The 26,805-nt window shown below is 46.1% G+C and overlaps 1 protein-coding gene across 5 annotated transcripts in view; it reads right to left on the bottom strand.

Moving 5' to 3' along the window:
• Positions 1-302: 302 nt before the first annotated feature.
• The window catches only part of LLGL2 (LLGL scribble cell polarity complex component 2), a 74,353-nt gene continuing 47,850 nt past the window's right edge, over positions 303-26,805 (bottom strand). For 4 of the 5 annotated variants that reach the window (XM_044453574.1, XM_044453573.1, XM_044453575.1 and 1 more), the window contains 16 exons: positions 22,873-23,090; positions 20,693-20,760; positions 19,670-19,823; positions 19,420-19,524; positions 15,139-15,431; positions 13,927-14,065; positions 13,084-13,234; positions 12,325-12,441; positions 10,963-11,129; positions 8,646-8,907; positions 7,830-7,983; positions 6,359-6,399; positions 5,223-5,270; positions 3,475-3,517; positions 2,653-2,714; positions 303-1,027 (listed from right to left, as the gene is read on the bottom strand). In XM_044453574.1, the coding sequence (XP_044309509.1) occupies positions 1,020-1,027; positions 2,653-2,714; positions 3,475-3,517; positions 5,223-5,270; positions 6,359-6,399; positions 7,830-7,983; positions 8,646-8,907; positions 10,963-11,129; positions 12,325-12,441; positions 13,084-13,234; positions 13,927-14,065; positions 15,139-15,431; positions 19,420-19,524; positions 19,670-19,823; positions 20,693-20,760; positions 22,873-23,090 (2,030 nt within the window). In that variant the 3' untranslated portion in view covers positions 303-1,019. The remainder of the gene's footprint in view (positions 1,028-2,652; positions 2,715-3,474; positions 3,518-5,222; positions 5,271-6,358; positions 6,400-7,829; positions 7,984-8,645; positions 8,908-10,962; positions 11,130-12,324; positions 12,442-13,083; positions 13,235-13,926; positions 14,066-15,138; positions 15,432-19,419; positions 19,525-19,669; positions 19,824-20,692; positions 20,761-22,872; positions 23,091-26,805) is intronic. The other variant, XM_044453576.1, reaches the window with a different exon arrangement.

Raw genomic sequence — 26,805 nt, 5'->3', positions numbered from 1 at the left:
TACAGCTGAGCTGTTCAAATTTAGATTTTCTTCAAAACTCAGACTGTCCAGTCCCATCCCTCCCACTGTGGGTGTTATGCTGTTGTTGATGTCATAGACAGAACTTGGAATACAATCTGTTAGATTAGGATTCAAAAGAAAAGGAAGAGATTGTGTTGGTCATTTTACCCTGCAGCATATGGGAACCCCCAGCATATAAGGAATAAGCAAAGAGGGCCATACTCCCTTTTGCAGCTATAAGGCTGCAAGAGGATGTAAAAACAGGGCAAAGTAACAGAAAGCTGCTTGGCTACAATAAGAAGTAGGTAATGGTATTGGTTTATTTTAAGACAAATCAGTGTAGTGTCCACACACAAATCAAGTTAAATTGAATCAATTTCCCCTGATTTGTACAGCTACAAAAATAAGATTCTACTCAAGTCTGCGAAATCACAGTACAATTACAAAACAAAACCTTGCAGTTTCGGCACTGAAAAAGAGTTTACAGCAGCCACAGGGATCTAAAGTGACATATATTATTTCATTCAAGATTTTTTAAAAAAGCACGCTTCTAAAATATCTCTCTATTAAACACCAGTATGATTTTTAAAAATGTACAAAAAATAATTTTACTCAAAGGTAACAGTATTTTTTAAAAAAAAAAACTCTGTTCCCAAGGCAGCAACATTTATAATTTAAAACCCATCCCAATAGAAATATTTTTAAAAGAAAAGAACTTGTGCAAACATTTGAAGAATCACAAATAACCTATCCAGAGGTATAAAGGGAAACAGGCCAAGGGAACCAATCCAGCCTCAGGATAAGGCTGAAAAAAACAGGTGTGGAGGGCTTCAGGTGAGGCACAGTGAAAAGGAGGATCGGGAGGCGAGTGAGTGGCCACACAAGACTCAGCCCTGCAATTCAATCCGAGGCTGTGCTCAGTGGATGCTTCCCTCCATGAATGGTGGACCTATACAGTCGGTAGTGTTATGGCACCCTTTCCAAATGCCAGACCTCACGGTGACCTGGACACAGCACAATCATTCTGCTGGGAAGAGAAAACAAAATGGTTATTTTACACAAATCGAAGGTACTTTGGACTGTTTAAACAGATTGACAAGGCTCTGTGTACCCCCGGTGCATCCCCCCCCCCCACTGAAATCCCTGGTGGAACCCCTCACACTCTTTGCTTGACCACCAGAACTCGGTGTTAGTTAAGCTGCTACAGGAAAGTACAATGGCCAATTTCATTTCCCTTCAGTTTTGACCACTGTCGTGCACTGTGGCAGTTCACCAAAAAGCAGGGGCAAATTGGTTGCTTTTTTTGCATGTGGTTGGTACCCCACAACATTCTGTGGGGTGGCAGCAGTAGGATCATAGTCTGCAGGTGCCTGGGAATGGGGTTGGAAGAAAATGGGCCCAGGACTTCACAGTTGTCCACTCTGGTCTCATGCATGTAGGCTTGTAAGAGTCAATACAAAATCGGAGGCAAGGAGTGCCATTTTTCTTTGATTTCTGAGGATGCCTCCGTACCTGCACTGATTCACTGGTGGCAGCTGAGAGAGAACACTTTTTATCAGGGGTGGGGGATCTTTGGCCCTCTGCTCCCAGCATCCCTGGCTATTGATCATGCTGCCTGAGGCTGAAGGGAACTGTAGTCCAGCTTCATCAGAAGAGCCTCAGTTCTCAGCCCCAGCGTGCAGGATAACTCCCAACTTAAGCACCAAGGAAATGGCTAGAATGGCTGAGAAACTGGCCATGGGAATGCTGTTGTTCAGCACAGGCCTCACAATGCCAGAATTCAGTATCCTAGACAAACAAAGCAGGCCCATTTTGTTCACAGAAATTAGTGCTTCTTGGGATGGAGCTTAAGAGGGCTGGGGGAAATCCTGCTCCAATCAAATCTCAACCCCTGTCCTGGGATGGCAAGTGGAGGGGAAAGCATTGGATCAGCTGGAAAGCTTCATCAGTAATGTTGGTTATATAGTGGACTCTGGCCAGTCTCCCAGCTGTTACCTGCCTTAGCAAGAGAAAACTGGAGAGTGCAGGAGGGGCAGTGGGGATTAAATCCTTCTTCACCAGGCACTCTTTTGCCGTTGTGAATACAAAGGCCGAGGAAAACAAGAAAAGGGCACACTAGCCGCCATCATGTCAGGAATCAACACGCATGCATTAAAACAGCAACGTAGATTCCCAGCACTGAGCTTTAGAGTACAACTTTACTTTTTGAAGGCCAAAACAGAATTCACATGTCAACAAATGCAGTTATCAGATCAAGACCAGATCTTCATTAGTTAATGCTCTGATTTGCAAAACCCACTATTTTCTTATGTTCAGATGCAGCATGGAAGCTGCAGATGGTTACAAACAGAGCAGATGCTTCCGGTGCCTTCCCTCCATGTAGAGCTGAATGGGAAGCACAATGGGCCTGAGGCTTGCCATGGTGCATTTTTGTAAGAGGGTTACAATAACTGTAGTTTATCCATTGCAATTAGTCTGGCACCTATGGAGGATTTTTTGGTGCATGGATGGGCAATGCCTCTCTCAGTGGTGATGCTTACAACCCCCACCTTCCCTCATCAATTCCTGTGCTGACTAGCGTTGATGGGAACTGTGGGCCAAAACGTCTGAAGTAGCCTACCTCTGCGTTAGAGCCATAATGTGCTCACCTACCTCCTCCATTACTGAGCCTGTGCCCTGCTTGGATTTTCCTTGAAATTCTGTCACCGTAACTCCTGCAAAGACAATGAACAGGTCACCATGTGGAAATAATGAGACAGATCATGCCCTCCTAGGGATACCATTATCTTCTTTAGCTGGCTGTGGAATCCTTTGTTCTTTCCCCCAAAGCCTAAAATACTTTACACAGCCAGATATTCCAGGGGAACTTTAGTCCCCAAGTCAGAATAAGCTGTGCTGCTTTTGAGAAAGAATTACTTCTCTAGTGCCACAAGGGGACAAACACAAAGGATGTGTCATGTGTCATCTTCAACCCCAGCTGACTTTCTATTTTGGACTGGTTACATATGCACATCCTTCCAGTTTTGTTTGTTGAAATATTCATGAATCACCTTTATTCATCCATTCATTAATTTATTTATGAATGCCCTTTTTGTCCCAAAGAGCCCCTGGCTGATGGAAGAACTTTTCACCAATCTCATATATGCCAAACTATTAAGACTGTAGGCATCTTTCTCAAACTGGCTGAAAAGACCTTAATTAGAATTCAGAAAGGTCTGTCCCTCTCCTCTCCCACCAACCTGCCAATTCAGATCGTCTACATTTAGAACTACAAGATCTGTTCAAAGCTGGGACCAGGTAGATGAGAGAATTTTAAAATGAGAGACTAGAACCTAGAGGAAAAAGCTCAGTACACTTCAAGTTGCTAAGGAGTTGTCTTCAGAGGTTCCTTGTACCACCTCTCCCTTCTGTCACCTGAATAACACTCCCGGAGCCCCAACAGCAATGGAAACAGTCTGAATGTGGGGCACTCACCCTCTTCCACCTTCTAGAGTGCTTTGAATTTCCTTCAGCACACCTGAAAAGAAGGGAAAAAAGAGGCATGAGTGCAGATATTCTCCAGGCTCCAATATTAGTGATTTAATGATCCATTCTGCTTCCTTTGCACCTCAGTTTGGACAAAAGTTGAGCCACTTGTACAGCTAGGGCTTACTGATTTTATCCTTAATGAACAGTCACATTAAGTTCACCTTCCAATATATTAGGTATGTGCTTTGGATACAATTGTTCCTAAATGAATTAAAATGTTGGGTCATCACTTTATGGAGAATCGGGTTACTAGTTCAATTAGATTTTTTTTTTCTAAAAAACGAACAGTGATTGCACAATTAATCTGCCAAGACTGACAAACTTAACACACACTGATTTCACGGAAATTATTTTAGTTTTGCCACATACTCTGTGGAATCTGAGTAAGAGTCCTGATGTGGCAGAAAAGCCTGCAGCTTCAAACAGCTTGAATTAAGGAGAAAGATAGGAAGCAGTTGTATATTTTCTCTCTCTATTTAGGGCTCACAGATTTACAGGTTTGCATGAAAGCCTTCCGTAGTGTAACCATGAGCTTAGACACATAGCTGACACCTTTGATTGCACAAACACCAGAGCAGGACTTTGCTGTCTCAGGCTCTCCATAAACCCACTTACGAGACTGTCTGCATCGTGACTTATCACTTAATGCACAAAGTTTTCAGTCCTGAGTGCTGAATTGGCATGGACTGAGGTGCCAGGGCTGCACACAAAAGCACTGCCTCATTCTCACCCTGACCCAAGACAGGCCTTTAGGAGAGACTGGCGAAAAAGGAAGGCTCCCCTCCCTGGTGCTGGGAGAGAAATCTCAAGCAAGGTAAAGAGTTTCCTAATCTCTGATCTCTCAGGTGAAATCAGAGGTTAGAGAAAGGTTGCTCCAGTACCACTGTCAAGGGAAATCTGGCTTTCCCCCTGGCTGTTTCCATGAAGCTGCTTCATGGGCCATATTGGGAGCAGCTGAAGGCATTGTGCGGCCTGTGGCCTGAGCATCCCACGGCAGGCAGATGCAGCAGGGAGTTCTCATAAGGCAGCTCCCAGCCTATGGTCAGAGGCACTATCTGCAACTAGTCTGCAACGGCAAGAGCAAATTCTTGAATAGCGCTTGTAGGGCCACTCCAGAAGGGGAATCTTGTGGCACAGGCTGTAGTCAAAATATGCCTACATAGTTTCTTGGCATCTCCTTTGGGGGCATTTCTTCCCCAGGAACCATGCACAGATGGCTGAGTAAAGTGATCTGCCAAAGACAACACTGAAACACCAACACAATAGCAGATATGCGGGTCTTCAGGGCCCTTTTGAGTTGCAAAGCACTTGGCAAATGTCTTACAAGCAATCATGCTGAGGTAACTCTGCCTTATCTCCCTCCTGCAAATGTGGAAGTACTGTTGAGATAGCAAAGTTTCAAGGCCACCCTATGTGCCTCTTTCATCAAAGTTGATGAGGGGCTGCTGGAAACTGATTGCATTGGAAAGCAACTAACTGCCGGGGGCCAGTGAGCATTTATGCATAGCTTGTATAAACACCATTTATTTAGTCAGGTCATCACTAACTTCTACCCTAGTTAAATGAAAACACCATTCCAAAGAGAAATTCACTTATATGATACAGAAATGAATGCCCAGAAAGAAGTCACAGCAGTTTCAGAAGAATTCCCAGAATGCACCAACATCACACAAAGGAAATTATCTCCATCTCACTTTCATCATTGAGCAGGGCATGTTCCATCAGCCTGCCATGCACGCCGTCTGAAAGACAAATCGGAGAAATGTTAGCCGTAGTGCAAAAATAGGAACAGCTCATCTAACCAAACCAAAACATAGCTTACTATGCTCTGAAGGTCCAGCTGTTTGCATTTTTAAAAGCCAAGTTCCTCATTGTACCCACCATTCTGAGAACCCTTAACTTCTCTGAAGGAAGATCACGAGCCAGTATTTGAAGTCCACATTAGAACCTGAAGCTAACTTCTACAGCTGAGCCAAATCAATCTTCCCATCTACTTTCTCTCTCCACCCCACTGCCCTGTGTTATCTTTGATTTCTATGACACAAATGCCAATTCAGATTTACATTCTAAGCTGCTAGTCCTTAGAAAGGAGAGCTAGCAGCAAGCCATAAAAGATCAGAAACTAAAAGGAAAGTAAGCTAATGGCTGAAGTATTTTCATCTTCTCCCTGTGGTTAGCATTTTCCAACATGCCAAAGATTTGGTTTTTGAAAATATGCTGCCAATGCATTAGCAATGCATGCTGAGAGGACACCTCCAACAGAAGTTCTTTAGTGGGCTGCCATTAAACAATACTACAATGTTAGAAAGCAAAGTTATCAGAAGACATCAAAGCTATATTAAAAGCCTGAGAATCTGCATTTTTTTACTTAGGATTTACAGACCAGGAAAGCAGCTGTCGAACAGGGAAAGGGAAGTTCACAGATAAGGCATCTGTGCCTGGAACCCATCTGCCTCACCTCAGAAAGTGTAGGCATTTGGAGCAGAGACTCCAACAAACATCCTACACTTGGCAGGTCCATATGAGGGTACAACACCCCTCAGGTATCCCAGTCTCAGGCTGCTGAGGACTTTAGAGGTCACAACCAACATCCCTGAATTGTGCCCAGAAACAAAATGGTAGCACCTCACGTTCCAAGTACCAACAAGATATCAAGATACTTATCCTATCAATAGGAGTTAGCAGCCTTGTAGTCATATCCCAAGTTAGCATTTCAAAACTGCATCTGAAGCACTGCACCACTGGAGGAATCTGACTGGGATGCTAGATTAGATTACTCAGCAAGGCTCTGTGTTAGCATCTGAGTTCTATGTGGCCATGTTTTGCTTACCATTTCCACCTGGATCACCAGAGCTCTGTCCCGATTCCCTGCTGTTGTAAATAGGAAAGAGAGTCACAAGGAGGCAAGTCACAGAAAAATTCCAACCCTGGACTTGGCAAGTCAGACTTTACTACTTAGTTCCGAGGCTTGAACCAAGCTTGAGTTTTATTTAGGACACAACAAATCTCTATTATCTATAAAGAAAATAGCTGAACACTGTTAGAGGAAACACTGCAAGTTAGATATAATTGCTTCACTTTGCACTATTCTGAAGAGTTCTGCTTAAAAGAACACTTAAGATACAAATGTGTGTGGGCATCTGAAACTTAGCCTCAGTTCTTACGGAGGTGTTAAACCATGCCTCCTCATACCACTTCAAACTGCAGGAAGAGGCCCGTGAAACTGAATGCTTCGCTCACTCGCTCACTCACTCAGCCCTCTTCTCCAGTGATTCAAGCATAGATCACCCCTGGAGAACATTTTTTGGTTCAAGTATCAATTCTGGAAAAGCTCCTGGGAGCATTCCAGTGGCAGGTGGGGTTCAAGGCAGATATGGACAGGCCTGAGAATTCCATCTTATTGTAGGAAGCATGTCTGCTCATAAGCAGGACAAGCCTCTGTATGATTGTTTCAGAAGTGAGGTAAGCAGAGTCTAATTCTGCAGGATAAACTCAGAAAAAAGTAGGACTAAATAATCGAGCTGCTTCCTCCCTTGGACATGCCCCTGGCCCTGTCTCACACATAAAAGTATCTCTGATCACCTGCCAATAAGAGATAAGCTCTTCTCCCTGATAAGCACCAAGAAAAGGAGCCCTTTTCAGCATTTATCAGGGACAACACTTATCTCTGATCAGCTGCTGCTAAAAAAAAGATCTTTTTTCTTCCATGGCAGAGGGAAAGGTGCTGAGGGGGGGGGGAGTCACTGTTTCCTCATTTACAGGAAAGACACAGGTTTATCCCTTACCTTAGGGAAAACTGAATTGTTTCTATGCATGATCAGAACTAACCTGTGCTAAGGCTCTCAGCTTCTGCTGCCGCCTTGGTACATTCCACTTGGTGTTCACAAATAAATTTACATAAGTACTTTACAACAAGGGCTTTGTTTCTGAGACACTACATTGAATATCTGCAGAAATCTCAGCACCAGTTTGAATGGCAATATGCAAGTGATCGTTTTGAAATGACTTCTGCTTCTAATAAAGACAGTGAATGGAAGGTGACAGACAGGCAGGGCCCTGGCAGCCGACTGGGGTGACATCAGGGGCAGGTGTTGCGCAGGTATGCGGTGTGGGGGGGGGGATGGCAGGGCGATCCCCAGGCAAACCCAGCCAGTACACACACAAGCTGCCTTTTTGTGGCCTTCCCATGGCTAGTGAGAGTGGCAAGAGAGACCCGACATGAAGACGACCCATTTGGACACGACCAAAGGCAGGCCTTTCAGACTTGACTGGTTTACTGGCAACCCTGGAGCGCTGCATACTTGGATTTCCTCGAAGCCTTCTCCATGCCGGATGTGTTATGCATGTGGCTGTTGCCGGCACTTTCAGGCACTCTGACTAAACACTGCGGCTCCACAAGCCACTTTGCAGAAAGAGAAAACCTCTCAAACTCTGATGGGGAGATGAGATAGAACCCTGCAGGGAAAAAATGAGAAACTTCAAGTTGTGCGTGTACAGCCGTAGCCAGGAAATGGAATCCTAAAACACATTTACAAACATTCCCCCACCTGGCAGAGCAAGCTGGCAAAACTCTGCACACTTATTTGGAACAGACTGGGACTAACTTCAGAATAAACATGCAGAGGATCGAGTTGCACGAGCAGCTTCGAATGTCACGTTCACTGCTTGTGACTGGTCGTTTGAAACGAATCCCATGCCATAGCTAACTTTTTCTGGATTGATGAGTAAAAACAGAGCCCTATGCATGGATAAATCAAGATACATGGATGTGGATGCCAAGGGCCGATGGAAGTTGTAAAGTTACTCCCTCAAGCATATACTTTTGGGAATCTTCTGCAAAGCTACTTTCAAATGAATTTGCACATATTAAAGCAGAATGAGTCTTGCAGTGTAATAGCTGCTGTATTGGGGACTAGTCCAGGCATGATTGGAGTTCATTTCCAAAGTGGATAACACTTTTCCCACAATGCAGCATTCTCCTCTTCCTGGCTTTCCTAGAACTGTGCACAGAGGACAAAACTCCCTGCTTCACGTTCTAAATTTGAGGCCATACACTTCTCGTTCCAAAGACTTCACCCAGCAGAGCTTGGCCCCCAGTGCACCACCGCGGTCGTTACCTTGCCCATATCTGGTGAACACACAGGATGCGATGCCGCTCACGTCCTCCTTGCGGATACAGGAGTACCGTGCTTGAAACTTGAGCGAAGGCAGGGAGATGATCTGGATGTCTCCCAGGTTTGTCAGAACAGCCAGATCGTTCTCACAGTGCTCAGTCTTGCAGCTGGCAAAGCTGGCGACGGCCACCTTCCTCACCCGACAGCCTTCCAGAGCTGTCAGCTTGAGCTTCAGTTTGGAGCTGACCTTTGGCAACGTGAAAATCTGCCAACGGAAACAAGGGACATGGCTGCCTTTCGTTCCCACAAGAGCCACGCCACCCCAGCACCGCTCAGCCCACCAATGGGTGTCCCCCCGCGGTGTGCCAAGACAGCCCGCTTCACCTAGCTGCCGGCAGGAAGCTGCAGCCCCTTGCTTTTTTGGCAGCCAACAAGCCGGGATTTCGGAAAGCAGTGTGGGGACAGATAAGCTTAGGTGGCTGCCTATCAGGGATATTTATTTATTTATTTGGAATTTTTGTATGCCGTCCCATTTGCATAAGCCTCGGGACGGCTTCCAACATCATAAATAAATACACATACAAATAAATACATATAAAATCTGGATGCATCCTGGCTAAATATTTTAAAACCAATAAATAATATCAACAATTATTAAAATATCATTTAAATAAAAAAGGTCTTGGCCTGGCGCCGAAAAACAAATGACGATGGCACCAGGCAGACCTCTCTGGGGAGCACATTCCATAAGTGGGGCACCACCGCAGAGAATGGATATGCAAGCAATGCCAGAAATCCTTCTGAAAGAGTCATTCCTCCAGGAGGCAAGTGGGATGGCAAGTAGAAGAGGGACCTTCTCAGTGGCTGCCCCCCATTTATGCCACAGGCTCCCCAGAGAAATTCATCTGGTGCCAACACTGCTCTCTTTTTAGTGCCATACCTGGAGAAAGGCAAAAACATTTCTCCAGGTATTTTAATAACTGATTTCAAATTGTCTTTAATATACTGTTCTATATAGTTGTCTTTTCAAATTATATAGTTTTAAAACAACAACAATTTAACAATGATTGTTTATGTATGATTGGCTTTATTCTCTTATTGTTTAATATTTGTAACTTTGATTACTTGTTGTAAGCCACTTAGAGATCCCTGTTGAAATAGTTTGGTGGCATACAAATGCAAAAATACATATGTACATACATACATGCATGCACGAGGTTTTTGCACATGGCCAGGATGGAAAACACTGGCCTACCCATACAGAGTTAGGAAAGGGCTGGATTTGTAGTAAGGATCTTAGAACGCTTCTTGTCCTGGCCATGCCCTTTTCCAGGGAGGGCTCATGAGCAGCCTGAAGGCATGGAAGGGTGTCAGACCCAGGGCCAGTAATGCATGTAAGTCAATGACCTGCTCAGCTGGGAAGAAGAAACTGGGAATCCCTGCCACAAAAGAGCATCGATTGGATGCTCTCTCTCAGTCTAAAGGCATTCCTCGGCGGCAACTGAAGAGGGCTGTTCACATGTAACAGTGGAATCCAGCAACAAATCATAGCACAGATGCAGGGTCATGTGCCACCAGTACATGTGGTGCCATGCTTGCCTGCCACTTCCTCCCTGCCACAGACCAGCACAGGGGGCACCTGCGTCCTCCCCCCCCCCCCACGTTCCCCAGCTTGACCTTGGTTTGTGGGAGAAATGGCGGTGCCATCAAGGAGGTGGAGAGGGGAGAGACATTCCAAGAGGAGCTGGCCATGAGCAGGGAGCCAGGCCACACTGGGCCTCAGAGACCGGGCCCTTTGGCTACCCTGCTATATCGTGGTGTAACCCACACGGGGCTGTGCGGCTGTGTTTCCTTAGCTAACTGTACTGATGGGCGATTGGGCTTTGTGTGTGGGGGCAGGGATTATAGCTGTATCCTGTTAATGTTGAAACTATGTATTGTATTATGTATTGAATGTATGTATTGAAATGATATAGTATGTATATAGTATGTATTGAAATGATGCATTGCTGACATTCTTATATTATGTATTATATCATTTGATTTTGCATTGCTTACAGTTAAACATTGCATTGCTTGATTGTATTGCTTGAATATGTTATATTTGTATGGAATATGTCTTTTCTTTTTCCATTGTAAGCTGCCCAGAGAGCCCTATGGGCAATGGGGTGACATAGAAATGTAATAATAGGATAATAAGAATAATGTGATCACTCAAAGGTGAACCAACTCAAGGAAGAAGCTCCAAGAGGAAACGGATCCCCTGAAATGCTCTGGCTGTTGTCTTCCAATAGGTAAAGAGACCATGCAATGCTGTTACCTTAAATTGCTCTTCAGACACGACGAGAAGTTGATGGCTACCTTGCATGTTGGGACTCTTCGAGAGGTCATGGGCTACTTCCAGAGGCTCTGGAAGAGGCGTGTTCTGGCCATCCAGAACCAGGATCCCAACAACAGGAGCTCTGTGCATGAGCTGGATCTCTTTGGCTGGAAAGACAGGAAGAGTAATGCATAAAGCACAGATCAAAAGACAAGAGGTGGGGGTCCAGCAGGTAACATACGGCTCTACAACACACCCAACCTCCTTTAGCATGGCTTAGCGGATTTCTAGATAGTTGCCTGCCATCTTTCGCTTGGGCTCTGCAGAGCTCTGTCGGTGTAAATTCTAGACCAAAAAAAGCCTAAACCCCCCAAGCACATCCCAGCCCTGTCTATGCAAGTACAGAGAGGAAATACTGAGACAGCCTGTTAGGGTAAGGCCTCTGGACCAGGAGTGTAGGAGCCCTGGGTTCAAATCCCAGTGCAGCCATGACACTTGCTGGGTAACCTTGGCCAGCCACTGCCTTTCAGCCTAGCCTACTACACGGGGTTGCTGCACAGCCATGGGGGGTGTGGGCAGTGTCACATGTGCTGCCCTGTGCAACATGGAGGAAGGACAGGATACCCAGGTAATTAATAGATAAATGCCATTAAGAAGTGAGGGTACAGAAAACCTGAGAAATTATTTCCTGCAAACAAAGGCAATTGGATTTTACATTGCAAGATGTTAAGTTTAAGGAAAATTAGTTACTGTGATTAATGAATGGCACACAACCCTTAGGGGGAAGCTATTCAACTTGTATAACTGAAATACTTTAGAAAATGTACTCAAGTCATGGATGTTTGGCTGGACAGTCCCCCTGGCTCATTAACACCCACTCAATCTATCCAAGAGAATTTTCTAGGTCTTTGTAGCGCATGAGAAATATTTTCCAACAGAACTTTGGCTTGTTTCACAGTGGCTGGTGAAGGACTTCCAGTGAAGCATCCGCAGCATTCCTGACAGTGGCTGCACAGATTTGACCAGGTTCGCCTTAGTTAATACTTTCAGGTAAGCATCTGGGCTAAACTATTCTCTTCAATAGGCCATAGCATCCAAAACAACAAACCCAGGGACTACAGATCCTGGTAAAGAAGAGGGAGCAGCTGGAGTGCTACAATAAATAGCTTCTGGTTTTGCTCTTCTAAAACATGCACATTCCCTATCACAATCCTAAGCCATTTCATGCCAATCAAGACAGAGAGAACCTTGGGTAGGGATCTGAGCCTTTCATCACCGGGACGTCTCGCACAAACACCCTTCACCTGAAGTTTAGGGACTACCATTGGCTGTAATCTAACTTCCTTTGTGCAGTTCACTCACCCTGCTCTGCTCTGACAGGCTCATCCATTCGTCTTTCCACTGGAGGAACACGCAGACAGAAGGCGTAGACTGTGCCCCCGTTGGTGCCTGCCCACAGGGAGGGACTGTGCCGGGAACCTGCAATACAGAGAGCAGAGGCCCTGAGTGTGATTTCCAGCATGGTAAGGGATGGAGAACAAGACGCGTCCTGTCATGCTCCTGCTGGACTCAGCTGTTTCATCATTCCGAGCTCGGCTCTAAACATCTGCATTCATCCGCGGGATATAATATGCCATATCAGTACCCAGTGAATGAGCTTCAATTGAGTCTTCCTCAACCTTGTGCCTTCCAGACACATTTAGACTGCAGCACCCAGAATTCTGAGTGAATAGCCCTGGATGGATGGGAATTCTGGGAGTTGTGGTCCAAATGTCTTGGGAAAGCTTAGTTTAACAGAAGGAATTCTTGAAGTTAGCATAGCAGTAAGAGTTGCCAACAAGATAAGCAATCTGTTTGTTTCTAGCCGTCATTTAGTGGGAAGACTAAAATTATGGAAGTGTCCAATAAAACAGAACAAGGGGAAGGACGGAAAGAATAACGCATCTTGGTCAGAATTTGCCCGTAAGAGCACCACTGTTGGATTTTTATGCCTCAAGGGACAGTGAACAGGTCAAATGGTTTTGAAAGAGTCAGTGAGGAACACCTTGTTGGCCCGTTCTTTCCATTCTCAGCAGAGGAACACCTGGCAAGACAAAAAAAGGAGATTTCCTTCTAACTCACTGTCTCTTATGAAGGTGTCAGCAAAGTATAAGGTGCGCACAAAACCAGTGAAGGAGTCCTCTGCCGACCGGGCTTCAATCTTTCGTTGGACGGGGGCCAGTTCTATCTCCTGTAACGCATCGTGATCTTGCCTGGAAATTCCCTCTTGTACCTTCCCCACAAAACAAAATAGGAACAACAAACAGATAAGGATATTCAGATGTGACATTCAAAGTGACTTAATTTGCTTGGCTCAAGTGAATGTTAGCTTCCAAGAGAAGTAAGGAGGCTTTATAAAAAGTGCAGGCAAGTCCCAGGTTCAATTCTTGAGATCTTCAAGCAGCGCAGGCAAAACGCCTGCCTGAAACCCTGGACAGTTGCTGCCAGTCAAAGTCAACAATACTGGGTGAAACAGACCAAAAACCTTACTTGGCAGAAGGCAGCTTTTTATATTCCTATCAATCAAGGCAATGAGGATGTTGCAATGCTGCACATTCTCTTCAGGAAGAGCCAAGTCTTGTGGCTCACCTCTAATCTGAGGCAGCCAGTACAACCTTGCTCCAACCTCAGTCTCTGGCAGCCTGAACATGCTTCTCAGGCAAGGCAGAGGTGCCACAGGTGGCAAGGCCAGGAAGCAAAGTTGCATGAGAACCTCCCCCAGCCAGGTGTCCTCTGGACGCTTTGGGCTTCAGCTCCCATCAGTTCCAGCCAGCATGTCTAAAAGTCAGAAATGCTGGAAGTTCTCAACCAAAACATCTGGAGGGTGCCATGCTGGGGACAGCTGACAGAAGAGGTGGCCATCCCAGACTTCTCTGGCACCCAAGGAAGGCTTTACTGAATATGTGAAACCACACAAGCCCTTACCTCAGCAGTTCGCCGCTTCCTGTTCGAGACCCTGCTTCTTCGCATCCGCCGGAAGGACTGGCGGAGGGACTTCTTTAAAGATTTCACCCTGGAAAGAGGGCCCTCCAAGGCTAGCTGGTCACTGGGATGCAGGGTACACCTAGGAAGAAGCCAACAGGACGAGATCACACCTCTCTTTGGGGCAGCTGGATGCTGGAAATCCAGTAGTAGTTATTATGGTTTACTGCACAGAGAGCCAAAATTGCATGTAAAGCGACACAGGACATTGCTAGTGCTTGAGCTCTAAAATCCACTTCTCCAGAGAAGGAGGCATTCTGAAAATCAGAAGTCTTCTAAACGACACACTTTGTATGTTCATTATTGCTTTTTGTGGAATCTTAACCATCATTAACGTTTTGGCACATTATTGGAAGCCTTGTCAAAGTCCTTGAGAGAGTAAGCTCAATTTAGAGTTCCTCTGCAGTCAGGAGGGCTAGAAGCAAATGCTTGAGTTTTCTGAAAACAGTGTGATACACAAACTTTCACACTGTCCTGTCTTTACATTACAAAAAGATTACATGACCATTTCCTTTTCATGGAGTACTTCACCTGCACGATCTTGGTGACCCTTCCCTCCCTGTAGGACACATCAGGACCATCTTTACAGATGTATATTTTGCTTTCAATAATCATGGGGGGGGGGCCTCCCCACTCATACTGAGCACTTTGGGAGCTTTGCCCGCAATGCAACCAGAGGGGGGGTGAGAGGACTTGGGATATCCAGGCTGTGTGTGTATCTGAACCTAATTGTGCTGGCTAAGCTGTGCTCAGGAAACACAGCTCACTCATCGTCCTTGGGGCGGGGCTAGGCTAGCTCATGTGCTGCATCTAAGCTACTTGGCAGGGTTAAGGGAAACAATAGCAGTCCCTCCTCAAAACGGGATTTCGCTGAACGCTTTGGGGATCCACATGCAATCGCAGGGACCTGCTTCAGTCCTCTGTCATTATTCAGATGTTCAGGATACTGCAGATACAGATCAGCCAAGGGCTAATGATTTCCCTAAGTAATTCCCTGGCTGACCTGATCTCAAGTTTTCCAGCCCATTGCTTGAGCTCTTTATCATGGTGCCACACCAGTTGGGCAAGAAAGTCCTGTTTAAAACACACATAACTATTCCTGACTATCACAGCACAGGCTTTATTTCAATTCCCCCAGACTTGGTAGTAGCTTACTTGACAAAGACCAGCCGCTTCTGCTGATGATCAAAGAGCCCGAAGCCATGGCTTGTCCCAAAGGCCACAAGCTTCCATTCCGAGTGAAGAGCCAGTGAAGTGACTACAGCCGGCGGCTGACACTGGATCAAGACAAAAGGCTGGAATCCAGGTTCAAATTGAACAGGCCCATCTCTGGTTTTCAGCCGTTCGTGACCCTTCCACTTGTAGCCTTCCTGGTCCTGGAGGAGGTCTGCTTCCGCACGGTCAACCACGTGCTCTGCTCCCTCATCATTGAGCTCCATTACAAGTACCTGAGGGATTGGGAGTGAAGAGCGGAATTCGTTCAGGAGTGTGCTTGAAATCTCACCATTGCAAACACCACCCAGTCCCAGGGCAAATGTGCTTCCTTCTCTGAGGCTTTGCTACAAAAGCTCCAGGAAGCTGCATTCTAGCGAATTTCTCATTTTCCCCCTAGTTTACTTTGTGAGGAGGGAATTCTAGCTGTGAAATACACTTCTTCTGGTCAGAATCTTAACATTTTTCTTTCTCTGGTGCAAAATCCTTTCAAAGCAAAAGGGCAAACAAAGGTAGGGCACAAGCTCATTGGCAATGTATGTTTTTATATAATCCAGAGAGCTTTTTAGTGAATGGGTATCATAGCATACTTTGACATTATCACAATTATACCAGGCTTTTATTTAGGTACACTCCACTTTTTAGGATAACTGTCAACAAAACAATTTATAGAATCAATAAAACTATCGTATAAGCAATAAAAACAAAAAACCCACAACCAGACTACATAAAGCAGGGCTGCTGTTAAGAACAATGCTATGCATGTACTTCAAAAGCCAGCAATCTAATGCTTTTGCCCGACTGCAACAGGGACACATCTATCACTCTGCTGCTTTTCTTTTTGCCCTGATCTAGCTGCCAACATTTACAAGCTTCTTGTTACCATTTAAGCAAGATATTGTGGACAGCCAGCTTACCAAGCAGTTCAATGAATACCATAGTGAAATGCCCATTTGGGTAAATGGGCATCTATACTCAGTCATTGTAACTTTTCAAAGGGAAGTCAAACAGTGAGAAAAGCTCCTGCCCTGAGAAAAGCTCCTGCTTGAAACCCTGAAAAACTGGGGGAGCTAAATGGACCAATGGTCTGAAGGCAGCTTTGTACGTTCCGTATGCTATGGCAGTAACTGCTTGTTTGTGGCAGCTATTGGGATAATCCAGCATGAGCCCACAAGGAGGCGACTGGCTCCATGACTATACAATAACTTTTTGGAAAAGTAGCTTCAGCTTTATACCCACAAGTCCAGTGGGAATCTACATTGAAACGCATGTTTTAGACAAACCCCATCACAGACACTAAAAAGCTTCTGTATGCATGTATGTGTGTGCACTCACTCACTCACTCACTCACTCACTCACTCACTCACTCAGAGGACCTGATACAGCTCAGTGAGATGCAGAGGAGACGCATCACAAACAGTCCAAGGACAAATTTATCACCTGAACCTCTTTCAAAATAGACCCTGGGTTTCCAACGTAACATGCCTACACAATCTTTTCCTGTTGTCATAGCTGAGCTTCCCTCCCTGATTATTTGATAAACAGAAACCACAGACCAAGTATATTCAGCCATGGGCATGCACTGGTCCTCTCTGGTCAATGCAACAGGAAAATGTGAGCTGTGGCAGCAGAGACTGTTCAGATCTACTAGACTAGTCTGTCTCTGAAAAAGGTATCCTAGCCCAAGTCAGTAATCTGAAGCCATGGATTCTTCCTGGTGCTTTCTGAATGGGAAGTATAGAGGGCAGGAGCAAAAAAAAAAAAAAAAAGAAGGCTGGAAGCAAACTCATGATTTTGCACAGTGCCCACAGAGTACAGCCTTCCTGAAACTGGCACCCCTGAGATGTAGTCTGCTTGCTGGGTAGGGTGGAAACTGCAGCCCAGTGCATCTGGAGGACCCCAGGTTCAGGGAGGCTGGCCTACTTCCAGCTAAACACAGCATTCTTCCAACTCATGCTCTTATACAGACATGGCACTGGGCTCTTAGCCATGGATTTGCTATTAGCAACAGGATCCAGCCGGATAAAACAGCACAAGTAATTCTGAGCGCAGAAACAGTCAAAGACAGGCTTCTCCGGAGAGTGGCTACATAGCTGGCAGCTGCATCAGGATATAGGATACAACATAAATGAGGGGAACTTAACACTGGGCAGCTTCGCATGTCCGACTAAGCCACCTTGGCAACTAGCCATGGTGAACTGGCTCTTCACTGAACAACGCACAATGGCGTGGACAGATGATTGGCCTCTGCTAGGCTTGCTGTGATTTGTTTCCAATTCAACTTCTACCACCAGCTACTAGAATGCATCCCACGGGCCTCTGCAGCAAAACTCCCATCCTACAATCCTTTGTTCCCTTGCTATGTCAGCAGGCCTTTGGGTGCAGGACTACAGAATGCTCTGGGCATTCACAGCATTTGTTTACAGTTGAGATTTCCCTGAACATTTTCTTCACACGTTTTTCCTTGCCCTGCATGGGAGAACGTGTGACGCCTCAGAAGAGCAAGGGGAAAGAGAATTGTGTCTGGTGCTCTCTGCAGATATTCCTGTGCTTGAGAGGTTCCTGAAAGACCTATGAATCTGCCAAGTGTGGTCTCACTCCAGAAATTATCCTGAACTCTGATGGTGTGGGGCTCCCTTCACCTCAGCCAGGGCCCCAAATGCATTGTGAGCCCACTCTTGCAATGCTTGTGTCAAAGGATCTGGAATGAGAGAGAATGGTGGAGACCAGGACTCAGTGCCAGCCTGTGGAGTGGGAACTGCTGTGAGCTGTGGTGCGAAGTGCCCTGCATCGGGCAACGGTGGTCCAGCTATGTCTGTTACAGTGTCTGTGACAGCAACGCCATGCTGGTTCTGGGTTTCTCTGTTCCCAGCCTGGGGGACAGATGGCAGGCCACAGGTTCCCATGCACAGCCGGGGCCACTCACGTTGAAGGATCACGTCTGGGCTCTGTTAACTAGAGCAACAGGCACACAACAGTGGGTATGCTTCATAAAAGGGAGGGAATTAAACTTGGCACAGATCTGCTGCATGATGAAATGCTGCACACTACCACGTTAATGGATTGTACAAGATGAAAGTACAGCCTACAGTAGTTCAGTTTTAAAAAATTAGCGGTTACTTCCCCAGGAGCTTTTCAGAAACCTTGCTGCAGGTGTGGGAAAGCAAAGACAAAACTAGGCTAGGCAGAACTGCAGGCTCCTCCAAGGTCACTGGGCATATTAAGCATAAGTGGTTGCCAAGGGAAGTGGCAAGTGCAGCATCGAAGGCACAGTGGGTGAGGAGAGGAAAATGCCATGGGAGGACAGATGCTGCGAGGCAAACTCCAGGAACCAAGATGGCTTGTGAGGAGCAGAATGTCATTTGGCTGCTCTTACTGAGCAATTTTTTAGCCCTTTTCAACAACTCATGATGGCATCGCCCTGCTCAGTTCACACTACACGACTGCCCTGGTTACAAAGTACCCTAATACAAGCTGTGGCTTCTCAGGGCTGTTTGAGAAAGAAGAACCAGCCTGCTGAGAGATGAGACAGCACAGGGTTCAGATAACACGACAAGTCACCACAGCTGATCACCCATGGTGGGTTGTCATGTTACCTGAACATGCACTAATGGGTAAGGCATGATCAAGAGAGAGTTGTTGTTTGGTACACAAGTTGATGACTCACACTTCATGACGGCAATACCTTAGTTGTATGCAGCAACTGTAGTGATGAGCTGACCACAGGAGCCTTTTCTGATTTCCATTAACAACTCACCAACACCCCGTTCCTGGATTGTTTTGTGACCCCAAAACCTGGGTTCCCTGGTTTGTTTGTGGGTTAAATAACCCAGAGTTAGCCCAACTATTGCCCATGAATTAAAAACCTTAAGAATTGCTGCTATGAGATAGAAACCAGATCAATGTGTGGCAGTGACTCCTCACTTGACCACTCATTGGAAATTCAACATGAACTTACAAAAATATTGTCCTAAGAGGTTTTTAAGCCCGTAACAGTGTCTGAGTACTTACACAAAGCTTCCTACTTCCACACCCCTCAAACTGCTAGGATTGTTGCAAAGTTATTCCAGATCAGAGAACATAGCTTCTAGGCAAGTTCAAGAGAGTGTACCTCTAATTACAGGAACTGATGCTATAGTCACATCTGTGCAACGCAGGTGACAAAAGCATCAGTGCTGCTGGTTCAGAGCATGTAGAACAAATATTTTTGGTGCATTTCAGTACCTGCCCTGCTGTTCCTGCTACCGCCAAGTAGCCACTGTATTTGCACAGGAAGATCTTCTGGATCCCAAGTCTGGGGTCATCGCTGTAAGGGTCAAAGGAGCCAACCTAGCAGCACAGGGAGGCAAAAAGTAAAGATCTAGCAGACACAAAGTATGGTGCAAGGTGCACAGCTGCAATGTTCAGCTGCTCTGCAGCTATAAAGGGCAACTGCAGGCCTCTGCTTAGGCGGCTTGAGTGGGGGCCACTTCACCTTGCGCAGCGGAGGCCACTCATCCTCTCCCATCTGGTTCATGTTATCGTTGGGATCGGCATCTGTGAGGAACACCTTCACTGTGCTCAGCTTGTACAGAAGGTTCAGACACACCCCAGAAGCGTTCCAGAACCGCACTGTGCCGTCCTCATGCCTGACGAGGAAAGAAGGAATGAAGGGGCAGAAAAGTCACTGCTTGCTTTCCAGGTAAGAAAACCTTCCCTGTTAATTTAGTCAAGGCCTGTAATTCTTAATATTGGTGCTTAAGGGGGCATGTTAAATTTTTGATGGATATTCGGGAAGGTCAGCAGTTGGCAACAATTTCTTCTTCACAACAACTGGCACTGGAGAGGATTCTGAAGTTTTTCTTCTGTATCCGGTTTCTTAGCAGTTAGTTATTATTGTAAAACAGAGGAAGGCAAAGCAACCTGGTGCCCTCCAGACAATTTGGACCACAGTTACTAGAAGCCTGGACCACTAGCCATCTTAGCTGGGGTTTATGGGAGCGCTAAGCCAAGCTCAAGTTGCCTTCCCCTAGCCTAGTTTAAGCTGCAATCAGCTTGTATGCTGGGGTGCTATACTGACAAACAATGTCATGCAGCTGCATTTGAGGCACCTGAAGTCCTGGCTGCTTGCTTGAATCCAGAGAGCTCTGTTCCCATGTCACAGCCACTTTGCAGCACCCAGCCACTTTACAGGGATTAGTCTGCACGCTGCACTTTGTTTTATGAAATCTGGCAAAGAGCCTCCACCGTCATAAACCTGAGGGAGGATTTGTGTGCTTTTTTTATTTTATTTTTCGATTTATATCCTGCCTTTTTCCTCAAATGACTCAAGGCAGCTTACATCATTCTCCTCCTCCATCTTATCCCCACAACAACCCTGTGAGGTAGGTTGGGCTGAGAGTCTGTGACTGGTCCAAAGTCACCCAGTTGGCTCCATGGCCGAGTGGGGACTAGAACCCAGATCCTCTGAGTCCCAGTCCCATGCTCTTACCACTACACCACACTGGCTTCCACCTACCCGGTAAGCAGCAAGTCCCGCTGGGGTGGATCTGGAGCTTTGCTGGTGCCTCCATTAATTGGCCATGGCTAGGAAAAATAAAATTGCAGTAAGAATGCATTGACTGTATGTATATATACAACGGATTGGGGGAGGGGAGAGAAGAGAGGAAACATGGAAGTATTAAAGTCCAAATAAACACAAAGTAGGCTTTATTTGGCTTAAGATTAGACAATGGCTGTTACGGTTTTACTAGCCAATTCCTTTTTGCTAAAGTTTAATATAAGGTTAGAGAGAATCATTAACCTACATTTCCTATATTAGCAGCAGCCGCAGCAGAAAGCTCAGTGTATTTGCAAGCCCTGGTGTTTTGAGTGTTTTCAAACTGGGCCCATGTTTATTGTGAACTGGCCAGGTTGAAAAGTATTTTCGGCGTCAGATCTCCTGAAGACAGACCTCCCACCCTCTCCACCATATGCAAGAATATGCCCTTTGGCTTCTAAGATACTCATGCAGAGCCATGCAGTTGTGCCAAGTCAGAGCCCACTGCAAGCAAAGGATCCAGAAATCCATATTCGTTTGAGGAAATGCCAACTTATACTAACTCAGATGGATTGGTCCATCCAGTATTAGACCAAGGCGGGGGGGGGGGGCAACAACCCCATGTGGGAAAGTGGCAGGGAGTGTGCCCAAAGCAAAGGGTGGGCAGAGAGGGGAACCATTTTCCATTTCCAACACTGCCCAGCTCACACGAAGAGAAGTAAGAGAAGAGCACATGAGGGAGATCATGAGCCTGCACTGGGTAGCCCAGATGAGAAAGGGCATGTGATGGCACATTTGAGAAGTGCATAACGGTCCCCATAACCATGCCTCCCAGAGATGCCCAAAATTGCAGGCAGCTGTGTCAGTCCATATCAACCAACTATTTCTAGCCATTTTCATCTGCCCCTGGAGCTGGTCCTCCATAAAGCCAATGGATCATGCAAGACCAAGCCAGCATGCTTTGCATCACCACAGGGAGAGCTCACACGACACTGTCGCTGGGCAAGCCCATTTCCCCACAAGCCACTGTGAGAAGTGCAGCTAAGTTCAGGGACAGCAGAGGATTCTGGCACAGGGACCAAAGGGCAAATGGTGTCAGAATCCCCGTTAATACTAAAAGTTCTCCAAGCCCTGGGTCCACTACACCACTTGATACGATGCATGCCCAAAAAGCTCTCACTTGTGAGGAGGGACTCTGGCCCAACCTGGCTGCCCCAGGTACAGGAGCTCTATGCGCATGCATCTCTACAGGCATTTAGGCCTTTCCCACGTGACTAAAACACAGTGATGACGGGGCAGCATTTCTACCATGGGCATTAAGGAAATGGGCACACAGCAGTGATGCAGGGGCTGATCCTCACGGCCATCCTTCACAAATCTTTTCAGACTGGGACTGTGTGGGACCGTGTGCCATGTGGACCTACCCAGTGACAGTGGCTTTCCACCACTGCGGGCAGGAACCCTTCTTCATCCTGCCTGGAGATGTGAGGGACTGACCCAGGGACCATCTGACTGCAGAGCAGGTGCTCAACCACTGAGCTACAGCCTCTTCTTATACATACTCCGATTAAAATAAGATTGCTCTGCTTATATTGCAATGTTATTTGCATAACTGAGCAAGAGGCATTGTCGCTGCATGATTTTGTTTGTCTAAGGAAAAAGGAGAGTACTGGAAAAGAGTAAGACATGTGAAAGCTAAAGGACAGAGATTGGAGGCAGAGATTGGAGACAGAAGAGGAGTGGCAGATAAGTGACTGTATCTCAAGCCAGCCTTCACAGCTCCCTAGTAGCTACTTCCTAAACCACATTGTGTCAAAGGCTTCAGAAGTTTGCTTTCCATGTTATCTGAACATATGCAAAGAAGGGGCTTTAACACTGTAGCAGAGTTATTTGCATAGGTTTCACAGAGTTCCTTATTTTCCTATTGATTCTCTAGTAAGGATGTAATTATATGCAAGTTCTTAAGATGGAACTCAAGATTTTGGTGTTGGAACTGCATAGTAGTGCTTTGCTTTCTCAAGCTTGTAAAAGCAGAGGTGCCCTCTACCTCCAATGTTTTCTGCTGCAGCTCAAGGTCTAGTATTAGATCTGGAAAACAAACCCCTCATCGTACGTTCACCTCAGAGTAGTCCTGCTCTACAAGTGCACACAAGCCGTACCATTTTAGAGAACTGGGAGTTCTGCTTGCTCCCAGCACTGATGATCCTTTCCCACAGCTTTAGAGGGATGTTTGAGACGTGATGGGAGCACGTGATGGCCGAGCAGTGGAGAGATGCAAGGTACGGAGGTTGGATGGACGGCCAGCCTGGAGACACGAGGTCTATGACTACCAGCTCTTCCTCTGCTAACACGACCAGAGCAGACGGGTCATCGAACTCTGCAGGAAGAGGAGTCAGTAGAAACAAAGTGATAGATGGGGTACGAGTGGCAAGATTTACTTAGCCTGGGCATTCAGCAGGTGCTCAGGATTCAGTAGGTCAGACCAGCCCATCACAGAAGCACTGCACACCTCATTGCGTTAGAGGACAGTGATGACAAATCCACCAGTCTTCTCCAATCCAATGCACTCCAGATGTTTTACTACAACTCCCATCATTCCCAGCCATCATGGCTAACAGTCATACACAATAGTTTTCTACTGCTCAAACAAGTGTGCATAAAGGACCTAAAATGCCATATTTTAAATTCCTATTTAGCAGCTATGTCCATTTTCACTTTTACTCTAAAGTTGGTACAGAGGATGTGCATCTGGATCAGGGCCTGAGCATGAGTGGAGGGCATGTATTCATTTGTCCATTCACGTCCCATTTTCTTTCCTCTTGCCAGAATCTGAAGGCAGCTCCCTCTGCATTTTACTCTCATAACCACCCTGAGAGTGAGCAACTGAGTCAAAGTCACCCACAGTGAGTTTCATGGCCAGGTGGGGAGCAGAATATGGGTTGCCTCAGTCCCAGTCCAGCAGTGGCTTTCAGGATTCAAAGCAGGCCCCCACATCTATTCTAAATATGAAGGAGGGAGTGGATGTTAGATTCAGATTTAAACTCATGTCTGGCTGGCTGCAAAAATATCCTTGGCTATTCTTCTTCTTTACACAGAAAGGCAGGACAGTGAGACTGGGTATGGACAGCAAGCTGTGGCATCCAAAGGCACCACATCATGTATCCAACCCCAGCTCCAAACTTGTCATATCTTGAGAACCTGGCAAATGTGTGCTCTGTGAGGCTTAAACGATGCTTGCATAATGCTGAAACAGACCACAGGTTATTCAGGGTGGCTTTACCTTTGCATGCCAGGTTATCGCAACAGGGCAACACCTGAAAATTGTGGCTGCTTGTACTCCACAGCATAACAGTAGCTTAAATAACCCACAGTGGGCTGTAGTGTCACACCCCGGACACTCTTAATAAACAGCTGAGCACAGAGCACCTTCTAGCGATCTGAGCAAGTGTGCCCGTCACTTGGACAGTGATGGGCTGGCTTCAGTGATCCATGCCCTGGTACCCTCCAGTTTAGAATCTGCTGCAATACTTTACACCTGGTGTTGCTTTTCAAGGCAGTCTGGAAATTGTGATTATTCCAAAATCAGGCCAAATTACAGCTGCAAAACAGCTCAGTGGAAGTAGGTGGCGGTGGCGGAGGCAGCAGCATCGGAACATCTGTGCTTGGCCAACTGCACTGGATCCTAGTTTGTTTCTGGGTTAATGAAGTGCTGTTTTTGACCTTTAAACCCTTCATACCTTGGGTCAGGGCTACTTGTTTCTACCTATTTGCCCATACATCAGATCTCCCAAGGGAGTGTGCCTCCTTTGGGCTCAGGAAGGCTCATCTGATGGCTACTTTGATGCCCCCCCTCCAGATTCTTTAGTCCTTGGTGCATTGTTTTATATTAAGCCTGTGTTTGTTTTTATTGCTGCTGTATTTACACATCACACTGTTCTTTGATAGTGTGGGTTTTTAATGCTTTTGTCTGAATATAATTAACTTTTTCTTAACTGCCCTGGGGATCTGTCAGAGGACAAGGTATAAATCCTTTAAAAAACAACAACCGCAACTCTGTAAAGCACAGTGCTTAAATTTCATTTTGCTTCTGTTCAAGTGTTTGTGGGGAGGAACCAGTAAGCACACTGAATAGATGACTGCTTACATGCTTTATGCAAGAGTATTAGTGCAGCAAATATGTCACATGAAATGACCAGGAGATCTATTATTCCAGGCAAATGAAACGACCGAGGTGGCTTTCACCTGCAGCCCTGGAACAGATAGCACTGTGCATGCTCAACAATGACCCAGTTAGTTCTGTGTTAGACCATTTGTACCAACTGAGGGCAGACCTACGAACTAAGCCGCTTAAAGTACAGCAGCATTGCTGGTTCTGAGAACAGTTGATCTGTTTGAGAACAAGAAGAATTTAATTACAACTTGGAAAATGCTTCTGTGGGAACTCATCGTTGCTTTTCTTCAGAAAAGCAAATGCAGATTTGTTACAGCATCACATGTTATCTGGTGGGCGTTCGAATATAACTGAACTTGGCAACAGGTGGTTCTTCCTACACATACACCTGTTGATAAGATCATAATGCAGTTTGACTTCATTTTGCTTTTGCATTGCAGTAATTTAAAATGGATACAGGCCGTTGCACAAGCAACCGTCTGCATCAATTTAGTGCATGCTGTTCAAACGCTGCTGCCAAAGGAGCAGTACTTCTTTTAACCTCTTGAAGCGGGAAGTTAATTTCAGAAAGAATGCAACTGTGGAGGAGGTGAGGAGAGCGCTAAACCTCCCTGTGTGTGTGGTGGTCCTCATCCTGTTCAAGGCTCTGCACACTTAATTTATACGAAGAGGAAAGAAAAGAAGGGATAACTGCATGTAATACAGTTAATGCAACATGTAGTTACTTTAGTTTACCTTCCTTTTGGATAAGCATGCATAGGATAGAGCGGTGGCTTCTTTTTAATTGGGTGAATGTAAAGAATGCACTCGTTCATCTCAGTCAGAGGGAGAACTTGCACCAGGACCGCTTATATGCCACCTTACACTGAAGGCAAAGTATTTCGAACACCTCCGTCATTTGGAAAACAACAGCTAGTATTTTGCCAGCTGATCTTCCTAGCAAAGCAATCTTTGCTGAACACTGTTAGCCGCAGCTGTTTTTCTTCAGAGATTATCAAGTGGGACTATTGAGTGGCCTGCAAGGGCCACTTCTACTGGTACATGGTACACTCAGGCAGATACCAGAGTCCAACACACACGCATACTGCATCGATCATGAAGGCGGCGCATGTGCAAGACAGGGCTGCTTTTCTTCTGAACTGACAAAGGGGAAAACAGATGACTTGCAACTGAGAGGGGAAAGTGCGGGGAGCAGCAATACAGACAAAGTACTTTTTGATTTGATCCTCAATCACAGGATGCATTTGAAAAAGCAACCCCTAGTGATCAGAGCACATACATTTCATAAATGGAGGAGCAGCTTGCTAAAACTTGACGTGCAATTGCATAAGCATGCTCGTTAACCTAAGTGGATTTGGTATGGTGACCCACTCACACACTCTGCTGAGCAAACCCAGGAGCAGCTGAGGTGAGCTGAGGCAGATTCCCATTAGGTTTAAGGCAGGCAGTTAGAGGGAAGCTGGCCTGCCACAGAAACCTCAGATGATTACTGAACAACTTCCTGGATGAAGCGCACAGCAGCTGCAGCTTCCTCCTTCGGCTCCTGCATGTGCTGTGGTAAGGATGGCCAGGACTGGCAACCAACCAGCTTAAGGAAAACTGCTAGGGCTCCGGGAACTCAACTTGCATGGCCTCCCTTGGTAGTCCTTCTGCAGATCTCTCCCTCTACCCCACCCCCCTGCCCAGCACTCGTGTGCCCAGGAATGCAGCACGCAGTTCACTGCTCTTTCTTGTCTGGTGGCGGCTGAAGACAAAACAGGGAAGGAATGAGATAAAGAACGGCTCAGGGCTTTATGTGAAGCTGCCTGGCGCAAACTAAAAATAAAACACGCCCGTTTGCAAATATTCAAGCTGTCTTGCAGAAGAGATATTCTGGCCTTTTCATGTTTACAGTCCGTTTCACCAGCACACAAGAGCTAAC

Source organism: Varanus komodoensis, unplaced genomic scaffold (assembly GCF_004798865.1).
Source record: "Varanus komodoensis strain SLA01 unplaced genomic scaffold, ASM479886v1 scaffold7_1, whole genome shotgun sequence".
In the NCBI taxonomy this organism is placed as follows: domain Eukaryota; kingdom Metazoa; phylum Chordata; class Lepidosauria; order Squamata; family Varanidae; genus Varanus; species Varanus komodoensis.
The sequence above is the reverse complement of the archived record's forward strand: the minus strand, read 5'-3'. Positions and strand labels throughout refer to the sequence as shown.